Genomic DNA, 23010 nt, shown 5'->3' with positions numbered 1-23010 from the left:
AACACTTATTCAAGAATCTCCCCTCGGGGATCAATAAAGTATTTCTGATTTCTGATTCTGATAAACATAAAGGAACATTAGAGTGCATTTGAAAGCAATGTAGACAAATAAAAGAAGGAAGTGGTCATACATACAAAGATGCAAGACCATATTTGTATGTATGACATGTGTGTATGTATAACTTAACCATTAGATACAGGTCTCCTACTTCATTGAAAAGTCTATTCTCAGTTTCAGGTTTCCACCCTTGTGTAAGATGCAAGATGGACCATGATTAGCTTCCAAACTAGTCAAAAAAATCATGCCCATACGTAGGCCTACACATCTTAAAATGAGATTTAAGCAGAGCACAGAGGAACTTTCCCTACTCTAGTGTCAATCTCTGCACATACAGTAGCTACACCACTCTGCACAGGGAAGCTCTTATTTATTTATGTGGGCCTTTCTGTATGTAGAGACTCGGCGAGGCAGTGGGTGGCAGTAGCGGGCCTCAGTCACTCAGTTGACAGCCGCAGTAAATGAGTCGTAGAAGAAGAAGCAGTCTACGCAGGTGTTTACGTTTTCTTACTTCCGTAGCTGCCCACAGCGGAAACCCGTTACTAATCTTACGTTAAATCCAAACATTAAGAAGAAACGCTCGGTCATGTCTCACATTTTTAACTTAAGTATTAGAGATGCTTGACAGATAAATATTTATAAGGTCGTTTGATGTCCACTGTAGACGCTGTATCGCGAGTTTTCCTCATCCATCGCAGGCAAAGCTAAAGCTAGCGGTGTGTTAGCAGCAGGTCAGCGGCAGTGGACGAAATTTAATAAATCATCGCCTGATCCGCACTTTGTCCAGTATTAATTTAGATATCAGACAAGGTAGTCATGGCCACTAGGCGTCTGACCGATGCCTTCTTGTTAATGCGGAACAATGCAATCCAAAACCGGCAGATATTGGCTGAGCAAGTGAGTACATACGACCCCCGTCTGAGTACACGTAGCAATGCTGCGGTGAGTGGTCTGCATCGTTTTGACATTTTACTGTGTGTGTTTGCATATAGCCAGTCACTGAGTTAGCTAGAGACAATTGTGTGTGTGCGTTAGTAGCTGCTAATCATTAACTACTCAGGAAGATTTACACGCCGGCAGTGTTTCACCTCAGAACTCATTATTGAGACTCAGTGAGGTGATGGAGAAAGATGGAGAGGAGGTGCAGGCAGGTTTTTCAGCTCTTAATAGCTAAATGTCTACAGTGAAACTATGGAAATAAAAATGACTAAATATTTGCCTGCATTTCCTCATTCCTAATATAAAAGCTAAGTTAAATGGGTAGAGTAAGTTAAAGCATGTGTTTCCACATAGTGCTCTTCTCTAGTAATTAATGTGCTATGGCCACTATAATTTGATCTAGTGTGGCTCAAATTCAGATCAGATCTAGTCTGGATCAAATTGTGCCTGTAACATGTAACTGATTGTACCTAGAATGTAGTTTGTTTTCTCCTGTATTTATAAAAATGTGTTATACAAACCATATTGCTGTCTAAGATTACTGAAAACTGCTGCTTGTCATTCAGAAATACTTTTAATCCTTGAGTTGGGTTAATCTCTAGTGGAGCCTTTATGAAAATCAAGAAAGCTCTTCCTCAGTTCTCTGCTGGTTCACAAGACAAACAGTCTCCATTTGCTCCCTCTCACTAGTTCTTCTGTAACAAAAAATTAGGGATGCTCTTGCTGTCCCGATACTGATTTCAGTATCTTACCTCAGGGTGTCTGGCGATACTGAATACAAAGTCTGTCACTGTGTGGAACTCATTGGGGTAAATAAGAGAAGATTCTGCACCAGAGACGTTTGTGCCAGGTGTAGGGTGTGTGTGACCAGACATTTTAACCAGTGAACTGCTCGTAGAGTTAGATTAATTTCTGCTAGCCTGCACACCCAGAGCCTTTGAACATGTAAGGATGTCCCATCAGTTGAGAATGCAATATTTATGTACTGCATTTCCCAAAATATGCCACAGACGTTCAGCTACTGAGCAGGGTGATCAATGACTTCTGCTAACTGTCATTATTTTTCCCCTGATAAACTTGGGCAGTATTAAAAACCGCCTACTATACTAGCAGTATGTACTGATTTGTCCTAAATGTAACGTGCAGTATGCAAACAAAATCAAAATCTGCAGTATGCTAAAATATCCAGATGTTGTTTAATCTTTATTTAATCAGGCAGCCTCAACAACCAGTCATTGTTGAAATGGCAGACAGCAGCATCCCTGCGTCAGTGTTGGACAAGGAGGAACATAACTGCCCTGATAACAAGAAATATAACTCAGCGTTAGATTTAAGCTGTGGTCTCGCTAAGGTTAACAAGGTTACTGGCTTTGGAATATCAAAACTTGACTTAGCAGGCTTAACTTCAACATTATGGCTTTGTTATGGGTAGTAGGACAAATGCAGCTTTTTAGTTACGTTTGTTGCACACCAGCTGCAGCCCCTTTCTCCTCACATAAGATTAAATTAGAAAAAAATGTGTAAGTGGTACTTATATTCCTCCTATTGTTTACTTCCACATTTCAAAACTGGAATCCGGCTAAGTCTGGCCTAGCATACTGCAAAATAAATCGAGTAACAGTTTCATACTGCACACTACTATGAAATACAGTATGCAGTATGTAGTATATACTGCGGGCATATGTAGTAGGCGGTTCCAGATACAGCCTTGGTTTCTCTGCTGAATGTCTTGGGAAGGCTGATCTTTCAATGACATGAACAAATCAGCACAGCCAAACCTGCCGAGTGGAGACATTTAAAATGGCTGTGGCTGTCTGTTAGTGAATCTCTGTGTATGACAGTGTATAGTGGTGTGCTGGGGATTACCTCAGGACCATCAACAAGTAAACTCAGAGTAAGGGGAAAATGACAGCGATGCTGTGGCCTCGTAAGTTTGTATTTGTAGACGTGCTCCTGTGAACTCAAGAATCACTCTTTAACTAGACACTTACTACACTGTTCCAACCAAACTGTGTCATGTAGCTCAAATGGAGGATGTAAAATGTTTCTATGGAAAATTACAGGAAACTTACAGGTCTGTGTGTGTCTGGTCCCGTTGTCATTCAGTGCTGCAACTAATGATTTTTTTCATTGTTGATTAATCTGTTGATCATTTTCTTGATTAAATGATTAGTTGTTTGGTCTTTAAAATGTCAGAAAATTGTAAAAAAAAAAAAAAAAAAATATCCCAAAATTACATCCTCAACCCAAAGATATTACTTTAAATATCTTTGCATTGCAGCTCTGTCCCTGCATCGGGTTTCATCCATATATGTTGTAAAACTGTGCACTTTGCACCAGTGTGACAGAGAAGATGTTGTTGGTAAATTGTCTGAACTGGACATGAATTAGTTCTTTATTTTTAAAGCAGTCAACCACAGTCATGCTAACAAAGTGAAAAGATTTTTGCTTTAAGTCACTTTGTTGCCCAGCGGTCTGCTGCTTTAATTTCATTTTACTTTAGTGCAATTATGCACATTACATATATTTCCACAGGCTGAAATATATTTGCACTGACTAGAAGGCAATGACTCAACTAAAAGTATGTTGTTTGCCATTAGAAGATGCACATTCAGTTTACTGAACCTGAAACTCTCAGGTTTAAAATAACAAATATCTTACTTTGCCAGAAGGCAGCATGGCCTTTGTCAAGTGAAACAAGACACACGAGAGACAAAAAACAAGTCACATCTGTAAGGTTTTAGTATCCAGTCAATCATGAAAGATGATAATAAATACATCATTTCTTTTTACTAAAGTCAGCCGATTGATCTTAAGGCTCAACCATTTCTGCTCTCTCTTTTTTTCTCACTTATTTCTTACATTTAATGATTTGTTTAAAAGTGGAATTATTGTGCAGCCAGTTTCTGGAAAAGTATGATTTATTTTTTAATTTAACACTGTATAGACAAAAGTGTAAAACTAAACACAAATTCGGGACACACGTAAAGCAAGTGAAAATGGTTCTTTCCAACAGACAGACTGATATGTATCTCTGCTGTGTAGTAATAATCATTCTCATTTTAATGTCATTAATGGTTGGTGGGAGTGGTATTAACTGCTGATTTTCTGGGGCTTACTTTCTGTCACTTCTGTCTTTCTCTCCCTTTTCTTGTTCCCTATTGGATGGGACCACTCTGCTATCTGCCAATCACATTAGGAGCTTGATGAGGTACTGTTGTTTTCCTCTGTGGTAGAATTACTTAAGACGCATAAAATGGTTCATCGTCAAAATCATGTTTTTTTTTATTATATTAAATGTTCTAAGAGAATCAATAATTTTTTGTGTTTTTAAGTTGGCTGATGATCGAATGGCGCTGGTGTCAGGAATCAGTCTGGATCCTGAAGCCGCCATTGGAGTCACCAAGAAACTGCCCCCCAAATGGATAGAGGGGGTCGATGAGGTAAAACAAACACAACAGAAATGTAGAGACCTACCTGACCCGTAGGAATACATTAACGCTACTCAACAGACCTAAAGCTTACACTTGCATCTGTTTGTTGGTGACATTCTCTGTATGAGCCGAGAAATTTGGGTACAAAGTAAAGTCACATGGCCTTTAACCATCAAGTATTTCCTTTCAGATCCAGTATGAGATCACACGGGTTCGGCAGAAGATGAAGGATCTGGCTTTACTTCATGACAAACACATGAATCGTCCCACACTTGATGACAGTAGTGAGGAAGAGCATGCCATAGAAATCACAACACAGGAGATTACACAGGTACAATCATTTACCTGTCTCTCCTTAAAGCTTTTTTCTACACTGCCTGAAAGGTATTTGCGTATGTTCAGTCATTTTTAACAGCTGTTTCTTCTTGAGCACAAAGTCATAAAAGCATGATACAGTACTGATGGTCTGTCATCTGATCCTGTTGGGAGCGGAGATGGACACATCTGACAAAAAGAGCTTAAAATGAAGCGTGCTCTGCTCAGTCACTACTTTTGTGTTCATTGCAGATGTTTCACCGATGCCAGCGAGCTGTGACGGGTCTGCAGTCTCGCTGTGGCCACTGCACCGAGCAGGAGGAGAGGCTATTGAGGAACGTTGTCTCGTCCCTGGCACAGAGCCTGCAGGAGCTGTCCACCAATTTCAGACACACACAGTCCAGCTACCTAAAACGTAAGGAGCGCAGTAAAGCCACGATTGGTCTTCCTGAATTCTCATATCGTATCTCTTTTGTCCTCAAGTTGTATGTTTTTCATGCCATCTAAGCATCATGTCATTGGTTAATATTCCAGGTATGAAGAACCGCGAGGAGAGATCAAAGCACTTTTTTGACTCTGGACCCCTAATGGAAGAGGATGAAGATTTAGCTGTGTATGATAAGGTGACTGGCTTTTTAAAATTCATTGTGAGTTCCACCGCCACTTGTTTTGCTCAGGCGTCCTGCATACCGTACGTGCAGTAAAATCATAAATACTTCATACTTATATGAGTACAGACAAGATAAGAAAAACAAACAGCCATTAAAAGTCTGGATGTTCATTTACTTATTAATGCAGATTCCACTGTGAGTTGCAGGAGATGGCATGAGTCTGGTATACAGTACGTCTGTCGGGTCACAAATAAGTGAAATTAGAGGGAAAAATTTTTATTAGATCTCTAAGTTATAGCCATTTAAAAATATATTTTAAAGCTTTTATACATATTCTGACTTAATGAGACTCCTGCAATAATTTTTAAAACTTAAGACATTGCCACTTTGTTATTAGGATTTATTATTTTGATATCGTTGTAGAAATCAGTCCTGAAAATGATCATGAGATGGTTTAAAACCATGCCGCTGATGTAGTTTGTGAAGTTGCTTTCATTGCAGCTTGTTAAGGGCAACATTGGTGGAGATGCAGATGGATGTGTTTTGCCTTTTTTATCAGGGTGGATGCCAAAAGTGAAATCCAGCATTACTACTACTGAAATGAAATTTGGTCTGAGCAGTGTCTGCTGTGCCTACATGCGTAGTTGCATATGTAGTAACAATTGTATTCTTATAAAATCTCCTACTTTTTATTCTTCCCTTTCTCTTGTTTCAGGGGTTCACAGCTGACCAGCTGATGCTGGTGGAAGAGAACACAGTTATGGTTGAAGAACGAGAGAGGGAGATCCGACAGATAGTGCAGTCCATCTCAGATCTGAATGAGATTTTCCGGGACTTGGCCGGAATGGTGGTGGAACAGGTATTTGAGGCAGCCCTGACATACTGACATTTCATAATTGTATCAACAAAGCTTGGATTTAAATTCTCTACGTCAACGCAGACCCAAGGTTGGAAGGTGTTTGGCACCAGTGCTAACAACACAGCCAAAATACAACAATACCTGTGTTTAAAATAAATAATCTACAACTATAAATGTTTTCATCTCCTAACAAACTTCCCTCTTTCTTCCTCAAGGGCACTGTTCTTGACCGAATTGACTTCAATGTGGAGCAGGCTTGTGTTAAAACAGAAGATGGATTGAAACAGTTACAAAAGGTGAACACAAAATGCTAATGTCTACATACACATTTTGACTTTGATTAGGTGACAGTTACAGTTCAGATAAAATTAAAGATTTCTTTTCTGGGCTGTTTTTTTAAGATGCTTATCACTTTTGCTTTGAACCCAATAATGAATGTAAACAACCACCAGGGAAAACAAAAAGGCAACTTTCACCAGGCTAAAGACACGATTGTGATATAATTGACCATACTAATTACAAACTGGATCCACAAACCGTTACACTTAAGTGCAATGTGTGGAGATGCTGAGTTGTTTGCCTTTTTTCATTCAGTTTAAAGCTTGTGAAATATTTGACTTTTATTTTCTTTCTGCAGGCGGAACAGTATCAGAAGAAAAACAGAAAGATGCTGGTCATTTTGATCCTCTTTATCATAGTCATTGTTCTAATTATTATTCTTTTTGGAACAAAGTTTTAATTATGCATTCCTCTGGCTTTTGTTTTCTGTGTGGCTGTTTTGTTGTGCATATGTGTGGCCTTGGACTCGGGGTCTTGGTTCTACTCAAAAACAAAGCTGACTGCCTTTCACACCCGCCAGGAAACAAAGAAAGGAAGAATTCCACGTCTCTTTGCAGGTGCACTTTGGGCTATGTGGAGATGTTTTGTGGTTGATTTTTAATGAAAGAAAATATCAACGATCTGTTTGAGCCATGGCTATTTTATCAATGACTCAAATCGCCAAGACTCTGTGACAGAGGTTTGTTGAACCCGATTATGTTGACATGTGTCTTAACAAAAGAAAACACTATGTGGTCTGAAAAAATGGACTACCAATGTTTCGGTGACAAAGCAGAGCATCCTCTGCTTGAACTCAAAGCACGAATTGTGACGTTTTGTTGTGTGACAATGCATCATTTCTGTCCAGTATCATTGTAAACATTTTGTTTTTTTGAGGAAGATGTAACAAGAACGAATGTCTGTGAAAGAAGAATATGCAGTAGATGTCATTTTACTGTAAATTCATACATTACCTTCCTCCTGGCTCAGTATTTTACCTTGACAGACTTAAAGAAAATGTTATGTATTAGGACAGTACCAGACATTATTAGCGTAGTGATTCAGTACCAAAAATATTCCTTTGGTTTAAGGACCACCTGTTTATTTATTTTTTTAATTCCTTATTACTTACTACACCCCAATTTATTACTGAGATTGTGTTACTCCACTGTTGGCCTGAGGAGGGTGTAGACAGCCATGAGCTTCATCCTTTAATTTTAAAATCATACCCGTGTCACACCTGCTGCACTTTTTATGAGGTGCTCATTTTAAAACACTTCCTTGTTTTTGTTTGGTCATGGTCCTTGCATAAAGTGCTACCTTTTTAAACTCTTGCAGTTTGCACATGTTGAGGCCTGGATGAGGGGGAGAGATGGGAGAGTGGTTGTGTTATGGATGTAATACTACTGTCATCTGTGTGATGAAAATAATTATTTATTTTTTAAGAACTTCAAATAATCAAGAGGTTGGAAGGTGTCTGTCTCAGGCAGAATTACTGTATATTGAGTAAAGTGTATCTGTAGTCTACACCCAACAGTTATTGTCCTCTCCGCTGAAAACTGTGATGTAGTCCGACACAAGCAGAGGTATGAAGACAGCGATATGATTATTTTTTTTCTTTCAGATTGGACTCGTTACATTTTAGTTGGCTGTGCTGGAGATTCTTTAGTTGTTCTTGTGTTCTGACTGAAAAGGCGAAACGATGAAGAGCTTTATTTGACATATCTGTACTCGACTCTTATACACCTGTTAAATCATCTTTGTCATTGATGTGAAGTTGTGTGTGGGGGGAAAAAAAAAAAAAGCGGTTATGTCCTAGTGGTACTCCACTTAAGTTTTGTTTTCCACACAAAACAGGTGAGAAGATATCAACTTGTTTTTTTAATAAACCTGGAACATGATTGTGTTTTTTGTGCGTGTGGAACTGCAGCATTGATACACAAATACAGCTGAAATAATTGACTATACATTATATTAACTATTTTTAATAGATTTAACCATGTAAATCACTTTTCAATGAAAAATGCCAAACATTTATGGTTTCTGCTTCTCATATGTGAGGATTTGCTGCCTTTCTTAGTTTTGTATCATTCTAAAATATTGTTTACTTGACTAACAAAATAAGTGATTTAAACTGGCAGATTGACCATTGATTTGATTGCAGGCCTACTCATAGGTGAAAGCAGACAAAAAAATGGCTAATAAAGAAGATAAGAGATGATGTCATTTTGTTGTTATGCACAAATTGAGGGGTGTTACGGTTATCATCACTGACTGCAGGCAGGAGGGATCTAAACTCACCAAGTAATATTAAGGCCTAAATACCAAAATCTCTAATTTAAGGGTAGATCACATGTAGCTGCCCCCCCCCCCCCATCAATAATATCAGAAATATGTGATGTACAAAGGTGAAGTATAAAAAGTAATCAGAGCATTATATTACACTCCTCCATATCTATATCAAATACTTAAAGGCTGTATATTCAAGACTGCACTGTCAACATGCCTCTAATGCGTAGTGTTCCTTTGGAAAGTTATTTCAGGGTATTTGAAATGTCCTGTAACCTGGAAAGCGTGTTGGTGTTGCATTTCAAATGAAAAGCCCAGTGTAACCATACACTAGCTGTAACTAAACACCCAGTTTCAGTGAATACAGAAGTAATACATTTTGATAAAATGTATGGACAGTACCATTCATAACAATCTTTCTCTAAAAGTGCAGGTTAAACAGCTGAAACTGAACCCCAGCTAGCAACAGGTCCTCTGTTTTTTGCTTTCTTACATTAAAGTGTGTTACACATTTCAGGTAATGCCTTAACCCTGTCTGAAACCCAATTTCAGATTTTAAAACCTTTACTGTAGTTATGAAAAATCAAAAGGTAGACTTTAAGACTAGACCACACTGGACCAGGTCTATACGTAGATGTGTCAAATCTGGACTACATTATCTCAGAGAGGCTAAAGATTCTTTAAAAATAACAGTTTCAGATTTGTGAAACCTTCATCCTGTTTGTGAAAATACAGAAAAGGGAAATGTCACTGCTTTTTCCGCTCCCAGTAGCCTTGTAAATTTCCACACCGTCTATCATGTCTCCAAGTCACAGACCTATGGGTTACCTGAATCTGTCTTAAGTTGTGATTTGCTAGTTTTTTTAAAGCTTTTTCCTGCCTGCCATAACCCTTTACCTATTTAACCTGTTGGTGTCCCTGCGGACAAAGTAAACTGTTTTTAATGCTGCTACTTCTTTATTGTGACCAAATCCAGAGCGTTGCACACAGGCATGCACATATCAAACACACTTACTCTGTATACAGGTGCTGGTCATATAATTAGAATATCATGAAAAAGTTGATTTATTTCAGTAATGCCATTCAAAAAGTGAAACTTGTATAATGAAAACATTCATTCCACACAGACTGATATATTTCATTCCTTTTAATTTTGATGATTATAACTGACAACTAATGAAAACCCCAAAATCAGTATCTCAGAAAATTTGAATATTGTGAAAAGGTGCAATATTGAAGACACCTGGTGCCACACTCTAATCAGCTAATTAACTCAAAACACACCTGCAAAGGCCTTTAAATGGTCTCTCAGTCTAGTTCTGTAGGCTACACAATCATGGGGAAGACTGCTGACTTGACAACTGTCCAAAAGACGACCATTGACACCTTGCACAAGGAGGGCAAGACACAAAAGGTCATTGCTAAAGAGGCTGGCTGTTCACAGAGCTCTGTGTCCAAGCACATTAATAGAGAGGCGAAGGGAAGGAAAAGATGTGATAGAAAAAAGTGTACAAGCAATAGGGATAACCGCACCCTGGAGAGGATTGTGAAACAAAACCCATTCAAAAATGTGGGGGAGATTCACAAAGAGTGGACTGCAGCTGGAGTCAGTGCTTCAAGAACCACCACGCACAGACGTATGCAAGACATGGGTTTCAGCTGTCGCATTCCTTGTGTCAAGCCAGTCTTGAACAAGACACAGCGTTCTCTGATGACAGTAAATTTTGAATTTCCTTTAGAAATCAAGGTCCCAGATTCTGGAGGAAGAGAGGAGAGGCACAGAATCCACGTTACTTGAAGTCCAGTGTAAAGTTTCCACAGTCAGTAAGTAAGGACCATGGTATCCCTGTTCTTAACTGGCCAGCAAACTCGCCTGACCTTAACCCTATAGAAAATCTATGGGGTATTGTGACGAGGAAGATGCGATACGCCAGACCCAACAATGCAGAAGAGCTGAAGGCCACTATCAGAGCAACCTGGGATCTCATAACACCTGAGCAGTGCCACAGAGTGATCGACTCCATGCCACGCCAGATTGCTGCAGTAATTCAGGCAAAAGGAGCCTCAACTAAATATTGAGTGCTGTACATGCTTTTCATGTTCATACTTTTCAGTTGGCCAACATTTCTATAATCCTGTGTTTTGGTGTGAGTGTGTGTTGTTGTTGTTGTGTTTGTTTGTTTTTTTTGTATTGGTCTTAATTATCAAATTTTCAGAGCTACTGAATTTGGGATTTTCATTAGTTGTCAGTTTTAATCATCACAATTAAATGAAATAAAAAGGAGTCTGTGTAATGAATGAATATAATATCAAAGTTTCACTTTTTGAATGGAATTACTGAAATAACTTTTTGATGATATTCTAACAATATGATCAGTGTGGTCTAGATGTGGAGAAAAAAAAGCAGTGAAACTTTTTTTTTTTTTGTCAAATACAATAAAAGGTTTTATAAATCTGAAAGTGGGTTTCAGACAGCATTAAGGCTTTTCCTATACAATATCTAATACGCTTTCACAACAGTAAGAGGTCGCTCTGCAATGTAAGTAAAGTTTCCCTGAACTTTCTCCTCAACTTCCGAATCGGAAGTTGCGAATGGGAAGATAACTTCAGGCTAACTTCAGTGTGATGCTAGCTCAGCTGGTAACACGTGGCAGCCAACGTGAACATACAGACAGCGTTACATGGCTTTTTAATCATTCTCATTCTTTACGCATTTCGGAACGACTTAACATTAAAGCGTTTTACATACCTCATCTAACTTAACGCCATTTATCTGGCTAATTGAGATAAGCTAACATTATCTAGCTGATGCTAACGTTAACGGTCCTGACCTGAAGGCTAGCAGCCGTGTGCCTGGGCTCTCGAGACTGTGAACCCATTTTATCACCAACCATGATTTGTGTAGGGGACGAAGACGACCCGTTCCCTGTTGACGACTGTCTGTTCGCGGACACATATTCCCAAGATACGGTTTACAGTTTAGTCGGCGAAGAGCTGAAGATAAGACAGGTGTTCGGTGCCAACCTCGGCGTGGCTGCCCCGGTCTGGGAAGCAGTAAGAGCCAATTTGGTTTGGCTATGTCGAGGTTAAGAAAATATACCTGCTATATCTGTGTGACTCTGCCTAACGGTGTGTGTGTGTGTGTGTGTGTGTGTGTGTATATACAGGCGTTAAACCTGTGTGGTTACTTCGAGGAGCAGCCGGTGGAGCTGAGAGGAAAGCGCATCATAGAGCTAGGAGCAGGGACTGGTGTAGTCGGTATTTTGGCAGCACGCCTCGGTATGTTGTTACACACTTAAATTTAGTGTGCGTGTTAATGATAATGAGTTGCACTACAGTGGCTCCACCCACATTTCCCGTCCTTTATCCAGATATGCAACTCGTTTCTTCCTGCAAACCCTCTGCAAACCTACAGCTTCTACACTGTCGATGTTGAAAATTCACCACTGTTTTTTTATTCAGCCTTGTTAAAATATCCTGACTGTTTTTACAAATGTACAGTATCTGAATACATGTGTTATATTGTGCATCCATCTGTACGATACTTGAAGTGAATACAGCATCTTGTGTTCATCTACAGCAAATTGTTGTTGGTCTCCTTTCAGGTGCAGCTGTGACCCTCACAGACCTTCCTCTGGCTCTCTCACAGCTTCAGGCCAATGTCTCTGCAAACATGCCATCCAGCGGTTGGCCTACTGCCCTCCCCACCGTCCTCCCTCTGTCCTGGGGTGAAGACCACATGAACTTCTCTTCTGACTGGGATCTGGTGCTTGGTGCAGATATAGTTTACCTCCCAGAGACCTACCCACTGCTGGTGGAGACACTAGCTCATTTGTGCAAGAACGGAGCCGTGGTATATCTCTCATCAAAAATGCGACAAGAGCACGGGACTCCAGGTTTCTTTGAGGAATGTCTGCCAAGCAGATTTAATGTAGAGCTTGTGCACCGTGATGACAAACAAAACATTAATATATACAGGGCGTGTCTGAAGAAAGACCAGTGACAGCAGAGGCAAATAGGATGGAGGACTGGGACTTGATCAGTAATGACTCTGATTTCTTTGGTGCCTTTTCAGAGGACAGCTCAATGTTCTTGGATAATACAATGTTATATCTGCCTTCTAAGTATTGATTGGAAAAAATCAGTTTCAGATCTTTTTTAAATCATTTTTTTAAGGTGCATTTTTGTATTTTATAATGCAACAATTAGTTTTATGAGCTTGTAAACAAAGTAGTAGTTCTCTTCTCATGCATTGACATGTTTCATTCAATCAATAAATTGTATGTGGAGTCTAAAGAAAATAAATGTTGGTGCTAGGTTTAAATACAGAAATCAGGTCAGAGTTGTGGGACACAGAATAACTACTTGTTTACCTAGTTGTACCATTGGTTTGTTCTAATGAAGTGGTACTTTTATTTATGGCTATTATATTGACCATTTTCACTTGAGACATCTGTGATATCCTATTATTTCTCTTATATCAATTGAGATTGTTTTTACATGCTTTAATGTTATTACAAGTGAAAAAATAAAACTTGTCATCTGTTACATATTGTGGTCATTTGAGGTGCTATATATATTTTAGGTCAGAAATGTATCCATCCAAAATCATAAAATTTAGCGAGCACATTTTTAAATACAGTTTGAAATCAGTAATCATGGCAAGTACAAGTTCTTACTGTGATTTGATATAATGCAACATTAGTATTCTGATATTATGTTTAGTTAATGAACCCTGAATGTCAGTCTGCAGTCCAGAGGACATGTTTTCATGGCTGGACTTGTTTTCACTGAGACAGGGATCAGCTCTGCCGTTACAGCTTCAGGCTGCAGTGCAAGTCTGATCATAATCACTGGACTGGACATTTCCTTTTATCACTTGTCTACTTTCTTCATTTTGACTCCATGTTGTCATTGTCATGCACAACATCGATTCAGAGAAGAGCTTGACAACTGCTCCTCTCGGGCATCTTCTGCCTGTCCTCTAAAGTTAAAATCTCATATTTCTTTTCCACGTTGCTAATTCTCCTCTCAGTTAAAACACCAGGTTTGTTTAATCAGAACAGATGGCACAGCATCCTGTTCGCACATGCTCACATATCCCTGTTTAGTTTCTGCAAGGATGTTGAGCATGTTACAAAAAAGTCTGAGCTGCATTACCTTCAGATTAGAGTGAAAACAAGTCACATGATCATAGCTTTAAAGGCCCTGAAAACCAGTGTTGTATAAGATGCTTACTTACAGGGTCCTACATGAACACAAAACCTATAACAATTGGTTTTATTTTATGAGACACAGTTGTATTTATGTTTTTGTTTGTGGTCTTCTGTATAGTAAGTTAGTGGTGACGTCACATACTGCATGCACTAATCAGGGTTCAACCATGTTAATTAAAATGTGATGAAATCTTTGGGATTGTTTGCTTATGTTGCCAGGCCACTGTCAATCAAATCTGACCAAACCCCACCCACTTACTCCTGATACAGCAGACTATCGAGTTTGAGTGTCCAACTCAAATCTTAATACCAGAGATGTTGTATTTTTCAAACTAATTTTGTCTGATGCTCATTTGGTCACAAATATTTAATGTTATACATACATTTCAGTTTAAATCAAATTCATGCCAGCCCTCCGTAAACACAAGGTGATGGAGACTAAAGATCTTCATCATCATCATCTCTGGGCTGAAACGATTTTCTACAAGCAGCATCAAAGCTCAGAAAGATGCAAAAGCTGATTATTTTCTCAGAAAAAAATGGATACTTTCGTGTAGTTGGTGTCATACTGTCACGGTGATCACAAGTCACACCTCTGTTATGTGTGTAGTTCTACATGTGCTCAGTCTGGACCTATGGTCTGGATTGATGTAAATTAGAAAGCTGGGGCCAGTATATCCAAATGTAACTGTCAAAACTTAGTTGCAAACAGCCAATATATGTTCTAGAAACCAAATACACCTTTCCGCACTTACTGTACTTTAACTGTAAAGAAAATAATCTTTGGTTTTTATTTTTTACTTTTACTTTCTACTAACATGGATCCTGCTCTCACCTGAAATTATTCCTAGTAATAATAAAGCAGGATATACTGTAACTGGCTGAGGAAACATTCACCTTTGAGTCTAGGGGCTGTTGATATCCAATACGACATTATTAACCAACTATTCTGTCAGCATCAACAGATTATTGCAGTGTGCTGTCTGTACGTACTTCATCCCCTCTCTCCTGCTCTCTGCTGATGTACAGACTTTCTGTTCAGAGAAGGAAAGCCTGTTTGTTACGCTGGAGAGTTTCAAAGAAAGGGAGACAACCCATCTCTCCCTCTGCTACAATTCAGCCGACAAAACAACAGATCCCTATCACCATGCAGAGTCTGCTCTCCATCACGCCGAGCACCTCCCACGCGAGTGTCATGCAAAGTGCAGATCGTTGTTTTTTTTGTTGTTCATGATTAATTAGGCAAAGTTATGTATAATTTTTTGATTAAAAGTAGTATGTGCAGCTGTGTGAGCAGTGATGTTCTTGTAATTTAAGTGTGAAACATTCTAGTATAATAATCCGCCTGACTAGAAAATTACCATTAATCCCAATACAAGGTTGTCAAAAAGCTTTTTCATTTAAAGCTGTAGAGCATAAAACTCTAGTGGCAACCTCATGAGAGTTGTTTTTATCTGCATTTTATATTTGACTGTGTCTCTATCTGAACTATTTCCATGTTAGTTTTACACATGTATAAATATTCTGACTCCCAAGTTATGTTCACATTAGCTTTGTATGACTTTAAAGGGGAATGATGCAGCTAAAGATAGTATTTCTAAAAACGTGATTAAAAAATTCCTCAGTGGTATTTGAACTGGGCATGTTGGCTGGATGAGAGGAGGATGGGCTTACAGCGACAGTTGTGTGTGTGTGTGTGTGTGTGTGTGTGTGTGTGTGTGTGTGTGTGTGTGTGTGTGTGTGTGTGTGTGTGTGTGTAGAGTAGGAGGGGGACTGAATACCACCATCCCTTTAAAACCAGTTGTGCTGTTTGGACTTCATTAGACCTCTTATCACCTCATGAGCAGCAAGGACAGTAATCTGGAAACAACTATTAAAGGTATGTGTTGCATGTGTGTACCTGTCTCTCCGTTTCCTTAACATTATTTAAATTGCATTGCATTTTAAATGAGATTTTATTTATTCATTTATTGTTCAACATTAGAATATTTATATAGTTTTTGAGTCTGCTCTTAATTCTATGCATTTGAAGAACATACTGAAACAGTTTAATATCCTTTCCTCCATGATTCAGATTTGTGTATCGGACCAAAATATGGACTTCTGGCCCGAGAATCAGGGTCAATCTTCTCTATACTCCAAATTTGGTACTGTTCCTGGGAGAAACTATACACATAAGTGAGTTCAGTAGTATGATTGCCTTTAAAATCAGTATAATCCTTGGATGATTTTCAATGATTCCTATTTTCTATGTTTGACTGGCAAACTTAAACTTGATCTGCATTCCCATTTCGATACCAAACAATTAGGTGACAAATTGCTCAACAAAGAGTCAGTTGCTTTATTTGCTGCATTTCTGCAGACTATGTAATCCTTGACTAATTTCAGCCCTGTAATTACTGCAACACAGTCTTCTACAGGCTGCTGTTCCACATTGCTCTAATTACCATGAAAAACTGTAAGATTTTTAACCTAACACATTATTTTCATTTGTTAGATATCAGCATTGGACCATATTTAAACACTAAAGTGATGGCAAAGGCAAAATTAGTCTTCTCACAAAATGAGACACTTGTCATGGGGAGATTTTCTAAAACCCGGCATAGCAAGAAATAAAATGTGATATGGAAGATGGCTTTGCTGAAGATTTTTTGAATTTACTCATTTCCCAACATTTTCCCCACAGCTACCATGAGAGACATCAGGCAACCAATTATCCATTGTACTATGGTGAGCATCAGGATCAAGGCAGGGAGTCCAGTTACTGGACTTTACCAGGATCAAGAACGGGAGGGGCTCCACAGGAGTACACTAACTGGACGGACCAAGAGCTGACTGCACCTTCTTCTCACTTCCCTTTTATTCTAAACCGTCACTCTCAACAGCACCAGGACCTGGGAGAATATCAGACACATGAAGCCAGAGACAGAGAGTGGACAGCATCTCAACGAGCAGCCAGGGAATATGAGAGGGGATTTCTGAGAGAGGCATGGCAGAGGAGGTGGGAGCCCTGTAGTCCTGTCCGCTACAACAGGGAAGTTTCTGCTAAGAGGAGTGACAGCAGCTACAGAGAGCTGGAGGCTTGGGCAGCTCGATATAGCCATTCACTTCCAAGGAGGAGACGTATTGAGGCGGAGTTGAGGGGTGCTTCTCAGGGGTTGGTGGAGAACAGCAGGGCTCCAGAAAGGGACAGCAGGAGTGGGACAGATCCTCGCGTGGCAGCACTGCAACAAGTCTTACAATCTGCAAACATCAGAGAATCAGGACTGTGGGATAGAGGGGCCAGACAGCAAGCTCTGGCCTATTATCCATCACATACTCCTGCCACAGACACAAGCCACATGTTAGACATGAAAGAAAAGACCGGCTACCAAAGGGGGATGTTCAGCCAACCTCCTGGCTACATTGCTCCTCCACCTTATAACAGCCCACATAAAAATTCACCTGTATTGCAGCACTATGACACCAGTTGGGAGCAGGAAGGTAAGAGACAAACCTACTGGTCACAGCCCACACTCAGAAAGCAGGATATCTCTGTAGATCAGCAGGATCACAGACAAGAAGAGGAAAAGGACTTTACAAAACCAGATGGAAATCAAAAAACCTTCCCAGAGCTTGAAGGACTAAAGCACCAAAGACAGGAAACAGATGCTTTACAGGCAAGCAGTCCTACTAGCATCCAGGAAACACACATACAGCATGCGGGGATGTTGTCTCTGCAACAGCCACAAGTGTTCGAAGCAGCTCAGAATAAAATGATGAATGAGGACGCATCCTCAAAAGTCATTGAAGGAAGGAAGTTCAGATTAAGTAAAAAGACAGGCGGGATGACTATATTCTGCTTGGTGTCTCGAATAGCAGGCTCCACTGAAACCCCATCTCTACCACTTTGTACCTTGAAAACAAATATTCAAAACACAGGAGGGATTTCTAAAGGATTAAGGGACAGTAGTGACATTAATCAAACACACAAACTTGCAGATGAGATAGACTTCACAGCGGCAACACTCACAGACCAGTCAAATACTTCTGATGCGAGAAATCTCAAAGCCAAACAGAAGGAGACACCGACCTGCGTAGGAAGTGAGATGCTTGAGGATGATCGATCAACCAAAGCAGAGACAGACGATGTTTCCCCAGAAAGAGCAAATAAAAATGTTGCTGATTCTACATCTTGGAGACAAGTTGCTCAGTCAGTGCAGCATGTGTCAGCCAAATATCCTTTGTGGAGGGAGCCTAGTTTCACAAGCAGGGCTGAAAGTGAGAGTTTATCCACATGTTTGAAAGCAAACAGTGAGGAAGGAGAATCCAATGTTCTGCAAAGTCAAGAGGACACTGCTCAAGTTCACCCAATTGATCTTGAAGTTAGAAGACTGGACATCAAGAAAGAATCTGAGGACAATAAGGGTCTACTGGTTATCGACACAACCTGTGTTGTTGTTAAAATGGAGCTGATTCAATCACCCAAAAAAGACCATGTTCACTATTTTGGATCCACACCACACACTGAACACAATCCCTTTGATATTAAATCAACCATCTCTCCTGAATGTGTCCAATCAAGCAGTCAGCTGGATCAGGAAGTGACGACTGACCAAAACGCAGAAACAGTCCCCTTGCACATTAATGAAAGGCCTGAGACTGAACTAGACTCAGATCTTATGGATAAAAAGGCATCCGGGGGAGAAGGGGAAATCTCATTCACCTTTATTTCCTCATCTTCAGTTCCTAAAAGGGAAACGATAGAGGAGCGCGCTGAAAGAATCCTAGGAATCCCTCTACATGACTCACTCATCACTGAGCAGCAACCTGAAGAAAGTGCAACGTCACTTCTTAACTCGTGTGTGGACAACCAGGAGGCTGAACCTTCACCAATAAAAGATAAGAACATTGATGATGCAGTTGAACAAATCCCAAAGAACACAACAGAGGAGGAACAGTCACAGAATCAGTTAGAGGTCGGCCGAAAGGAGGATGCTGTGTGTTTGCAAGAGAAAGGTGACACCAAAGAAAGAGTGGTAAACGAAGGTGGTGAGGATTTCGTAGGACCTCCAGAGCAAGTGTCTAATATGTCTGAAGAGAATGACATTGACTCCCAGCTCAAAACTGATAACAAAGCCTCTCCTGAAATTAACATGGCCGAGGAACCTCTGCTTATATTTACTAGTGAAGAGGATACAAGTGAGCAGAGTCAAGAAAGAAATCAGCCTGTTGAAAACTATACCTCTTCTCAGCATCCCTCTCAGTGTCTCAGTCCACCGACCGAGCTCTCTAATTCTTCTTCACTTTCACTCTCCATAGGCTGTGAAACACCTATCCCTACTCTTTCTCTCATGCAGTCATCCTCCGATCTTACATCTCTCCCGTATATCTCAGAATCCAACACAGAGGAAGGTCCTGATCCTGAGTTGACTGCCCTCAATTCCACAGAAAACCTAGGTCCTTATCCTGAAACCCCATCTCTTCCTCACACACCATCCCAGCAACTTCCATCTCCTCTAACCCTTGGATCTACTGACTTATCCCCAAGCTCCACTCCCCATACAGACCACTCCCCAAGCCCTTCAGCTCTCAATTTAATAGCTCGAACTGCGGAAGCAGGCACTGAGGACCAGGATGAAAACAGTGAAACACTACAGCCAATGAACAGTGAGATCAGTGATGTCGTTGAGGGCCTTTCCAAAGATACAACAGAGGAGCTGGTGTTACAGCAACAATTTGTAATTGGCCAACCAGACGATACCGCTTGTGTGAAAGAGAGCAACGTCGCTGGTGATCAACAGACAAAAGAAGCAGATAAGGATCATACAGACCAGATTCTGGAGCAGGCACTTCAAATATCCCAAGAAAATGCTGTGGAGGTCAACATTTTGCAGCTGCAACTTGAATGTGTCCAAGCAGAGGATGTTGTCAAGGATCCTACTGGTCTTTTAGCACAGACAATGTCGCAAGAAAATGGGCCTGACAGTCAAACTCAAATAGGCGTCAACATTTTGCAGCAACAATTTGACAATGGTCAAGAGGAGGATTCCTGTCTAAAAGAGAGTTATATGACTGAAGAAGAAGAAGAGCAACAACAAAAAGAAACCGATGAGGATCCTACTGGTCTTTTAGCACAGACAATGTCGCAAGAAAATGGGCCTGACAGTCAAACTCAAATAGAGGTCAACATTTTGCAGCAACAATTTGACAATGGTCAAGAGGAAGATTCCTGTCTAAAAGAGAGTTGTATGACTGAAGAACAATCACAAAAAGAAACCGATGAGGATCCTACTGGTCTTTTAGCACAGACAATGTCACAAGAAAACGAGCCTGACAGTCAAACTCAAATAGGCGTCAACATTTTGCAGCAACAATTTGACAATGGTCAAGAGGATGTTTCCTGTCTAAAAGAGAGTTATATGACTGAAGAAGAAGAAGAGCAACAACAAAAAGAAACCGATGAGGATCCTACTGGTCTTTTAGCACAGACAATGTCACAAGAAAACGGGCCTAACAGTCAAATAGGCATCAACATTTTGCAGCAACAATTTGACAATGGCCAAGAGGAGGATTCCTGTCTAAAAGAGAGTTATATGACTGAAGAACAATCACAAAAAGAAACCGATGAGGATCCTACTGGTCTTTTGGAAGAGACAATATCCAAACAAAAGGCTTTAGACTCTAAAACTCAAATAGAGATTGAAGTTTTGCAGGACATTGAACCTTCTCCTCCTACACCTTCAGGCTCAGACTGTGAGGAGTCTCAACCGCCTTTGGATGTGCCGTCACCTGTTGAGCTTCCTTCTCCTCCAAGTACAACATACAAGTCAGACAAAGAATATGTTTCTCTCTTCTGTCCCTCACCTCTAAATCCTGATGCTGCTCCTGCTGCTGGCATCCCAGAAACTGTCCCTCCTTCTCTTCATCTGGACTCTTGTGAAGAATCTCTTCAGTTCTCATCTTCCTCTTCCTTTGATTCACCCCCAGCCCTGCTTCCCAGCTGTTCAACTCCTCCTCCACAAGGGGGAAGTGGAAGTGTTTACCCTGACTTACCCTTGAAAGACGAGCCCCAGTATCCCAAGTCCCTGTGGGATGCAGTAAATCGCATTAGAAAACACACAGCGCCTGACTCTGAGAATGAGGAGGAGGAACCGAGTGAGATGTGGGATCCAGAGAGCGTGGGGGAGTACTTGGGTTTCCCAGATGTCGTAGTGGACATGAATTCTGAGAAGAATGTTTTTGATGAAGCATCGCAACAGGAGATTTCAACAGAAGGTAGTATTGAGGATGTAGATGTGGGACAAATCCAGCAGTATCCATGTCATGAAGAGCTAAGCAGACATGCTGAAGAGGACACACTGTCATGCAGCAGCACCAGCAGCCACAGCTCTGGGGACACTGTTATTGTAGCAGACGAGGAGGAGCTCGAGGAAAAGCCACTTGATGCCGGGACAGAAAGCAAGTCAGAGAATGAAGAGGACTTTCAGATGACTGAAGGAGAGCGATGCTGCTCTGGTGAAGTAAAAGATGAGACTGCCGCTAAGGAAGAGGAACATGATGGAAATGAGAGCATCAGAAATGAGTCTAGTCAGAGCGAGGGATGCCCGGTTGAGGTGGCGAATTTAACAACCAAGGCAGTGGAAATGACAGAAACAGAACTAAAGGAAAATGAGATGGAGGGTTTTGTGCGCTCAGAGATTTCAGATGAATGAAAATATTGACAATCAATCTGTAAACAACTGGATTATCAAGTAACACCGATCAAACACAATTTAAAATCTAACAACAATGTACCATCTAAATTTGTATTGTGCCTTATAATGAAGTAACTTCCTCAGTAACATTTTGTTGCAGATATCTTCACAAAGGCTAATGGATTTTTTAGTTTCAGTGTAATCTTGTAGCTTTAATTTTTGATGGATACATGGTGATGCAATTACGGTTACAGAAATCTAAACTGAGATCTAAAATATCCAAACCAACTGTTTGACAAATCTATTCTTGTTTGTTGATCATAGTTTTCCCCCACATCTTATTTACTATTATTTACTATTACTATCTGCTATTTCTACAGAGTAGTGTTTAAGGTAACATGTAGCTGTGAGATTATTAAAGTGGATTTGATAAAAGCTTTGATTATTTGGAGTGATTTTATGGTATAGTGATATTTCTGGGAAAAATCAAGCCATTGTTCTGTATTATAAGTAAATAAAATGATGGAGTGCATAAACAAAATGCTGTGGAAAGTTCATATTGCTTCCTTAGAAGACATCTCGTCTTCTGATGAATGTAGTTTTTCAGCTGCTGTTTTCCAGGTCAAGAATGAACTTTCAAGGTGCACTGGTGAGTTCAAATGATTGTTAAATCTCATGACAATTGGACAAACTCCACCTGCTGAGGAAGATGGTGCGATACAACTGAAAGCTCCAGAAGAGCTACTAAATTACCAACCAAAAAGGAGACAAGAGTTTTTCTAGTGATAATATAACAATAAATAATAATTAGATTTATATAATATAAAATATTTAGTCTTTTTTAAACTGAAATACAATTCTCAGTTCAATATTCAATAATATTTCAATTTCAAAAGCAAAGATTCTATGAGGGAATCGGGAATATTCTATGGAGCAACGGAGTTCAGCTCATTGCAGGTTATGATTATCTGTCACCTTTATATAGCACTGCAAACATCAGAATATACTGACATCAAACATTTTAGTGATGCCAATGCATGATTTGACAGATTGATGATTGAGACTATGATTTATGGCTTAGAAATTAGAAGGTAAACTTGTGTTGATGTTGTACAAATATATTTCTATTGATTAAAGACAAAAAAGATGCAGAAATCTTACAAAATTTATATATATAAAAAAATGATTAGAAGGATGTTCACATGAGATAGCAAGGTCTTTTTTCCCATACATCGAGAAATATAAGACCAAAAATACTTCCTGACCTTTCTACCAAAGTACAGGAGGACTTTCCAG

General features: G+C 39.9%; 3 protein-coding genes across 6 annotated transcripts; all 3 read left to right on the top strand.

Moving 5' to 3' along the window:
* Positions 1-538: 538 nt before the first annotated feature.
* stx16 (syntaxin 16) lies at positions 539-8434 on the top strand. Of its 4 annotated transcripts, none has more exons than XM_038696520.1 (9): positions 539-954; positions 4196-4207; positions 4332-4439; positions 4621-4761; positions 4998-5160; positions 5280-5368; positions 6072-6215; positions 6431-6511; positions 6853-8434. In XM_038696520.1, exons 1-9 carry the CDS (start codon positions 874-876, stop codon positions 6952-6954), a joined length of 921 nt encoding a protein of 306 aa, XP_038552448.1. In that variant the 5' UTR covers positions 539-873; the 3' UTR covers positions 6955-8434. The 4 variants fall into 4 exon arrangements, with proteins under 4 accessions (XP_038552448.1, XP_038552446.1, XP_038552449.1 ...); XM_038696518.1 differs by having other exon boundaries at positions 539-999; XM_038696521.1 differs by lacking the exon at positions 4196-4207.
* A 2981-nt stretch (positions 8435-11415) lies between these two features.
* On the top strand, positions 11416-13370 carry LOC119886046 (EEF1A lysine methyltransferase 3-like). Its single transcript, XM_038696523.1, has 3 exons — positions 11416-11876; positions 11990-12101; positions 12428-13370. The coding sequence occupies exons 1-3, from the start codon at positions 11715-11717 to the stop codon at positions 12823-12825; spliced, it is 672 nt and encodes a 223-aa protein (XP_038552451.1). The 5' UTR covers positions 11416-11714; the 3' UTR covers positions 12826-13370.
* Positions 13371-16121: 2751 nt separating this feature from the next.
* si:ch211-159e12.5 lies at positions 16122-22250 on the top strand. Its single transcript, XM_038696493.1, has 2 exons — positions 16122-16216; positions 16725-22250. The coding sequence occupies exons 1-2, from the start codon at positions 16134-16136 to the stop codon at positions 21730-21732; spliced, it is 5091 nt and encodes a 1696-aa protein (XP_038552421.1). The 5' UTR covers positions 16122-16133; the 3' UTR covers positions 21733-22250.
* The last annotated feature ends 760 nt before the right edge of the window (positions 22251-23010 follow it).

This window comes from Micropterus salmoides, unplaced genomic scaffold (assembly GCF_014851395.1).
Source record: "Micropterus salmoides isolate LMB-PRFRI ecotype aquatic unplaced genomic scaffold, ASM1485139v1 Ms_hic_scaffold_4, whole genome shotgun sequence".
Taxonomy (NCBI): domain Eukaryota; kingdom Metazoa; phylum Chordata; class Actinopteri; order Centrarchiformes; family Centrarchidae; genus Micropterus; species Micropterus salmoides.
This window is presented reverse-complemented; position numbering and strand designations above follow the sequence as displayed.

What these genes read in the sequence shown, in the direction of transcription:
- si:ch211-159e12.5 (XM_038696493.1), top strand. Translation starts at nt 16,134, where the DNA reads ATGGACTTCTGGCCCGAGAATCAGGGTCAATCTTCTCTATACTCCAAA. An exon ending in GGGAGAAACTATACACATAA is followed by an intron (nt 16,217 to 16,724) that starts GTGAGTTCAGTA and finishes TTTTCCCCACAG; the next exon opens with CTACCATGAGAGACATCAGG.
- LOC119886046 (XM_038696523.1), top strand. Translation starts at nt 11,715, where the DNA reads ATGATTTGTGTAGGGGACGAAGACGACCCGTTCCCTGTTGACGACTGT. An exon ending in CTGCCCCGGTCTGGGAAGCA is followed by an intron (nt 11,877 to 11,989) that starts GTAAGAGCCAAT and finishes GTGTATATACAG; the next exon opens with GCGTTAAACCTGTGTGGTTA. An exon ending in TATTTTGGCAGCACGCCTCG is followed by an intron (nt 12,102 to 12,427) that starts GTATGTTGTTAC and finishes GTCTCCTTTCAG; the next exon opens with GTGCAGCTGTGACCCTCACA.
- stx16 (XM_038696518.1), top strand. Translation starts at nt 874, where the DNA reads ATGGCCACTAGGCGTCTGACCGATGCCTTCTTGTTAATGCGGAACAAT. An exon ending in GGATAGAGGGGGTCGATGAG is followed by an intron (nt 4,440 to 4,620) that starts GTAAAACAAACA and finishes ATTTCCTTTCAG; the next exon opens with ATCCAGTATGAGATCACACG. An exon ending in ACAGTCCAGCTACCTAAAAC is followed by an intron (nt 5,161 to 5,279) that starts GTAAGGAGCGCA and finishes TTAATATTCCAG; the next exon opens with GTATGAAGAACCGCGAGGAG.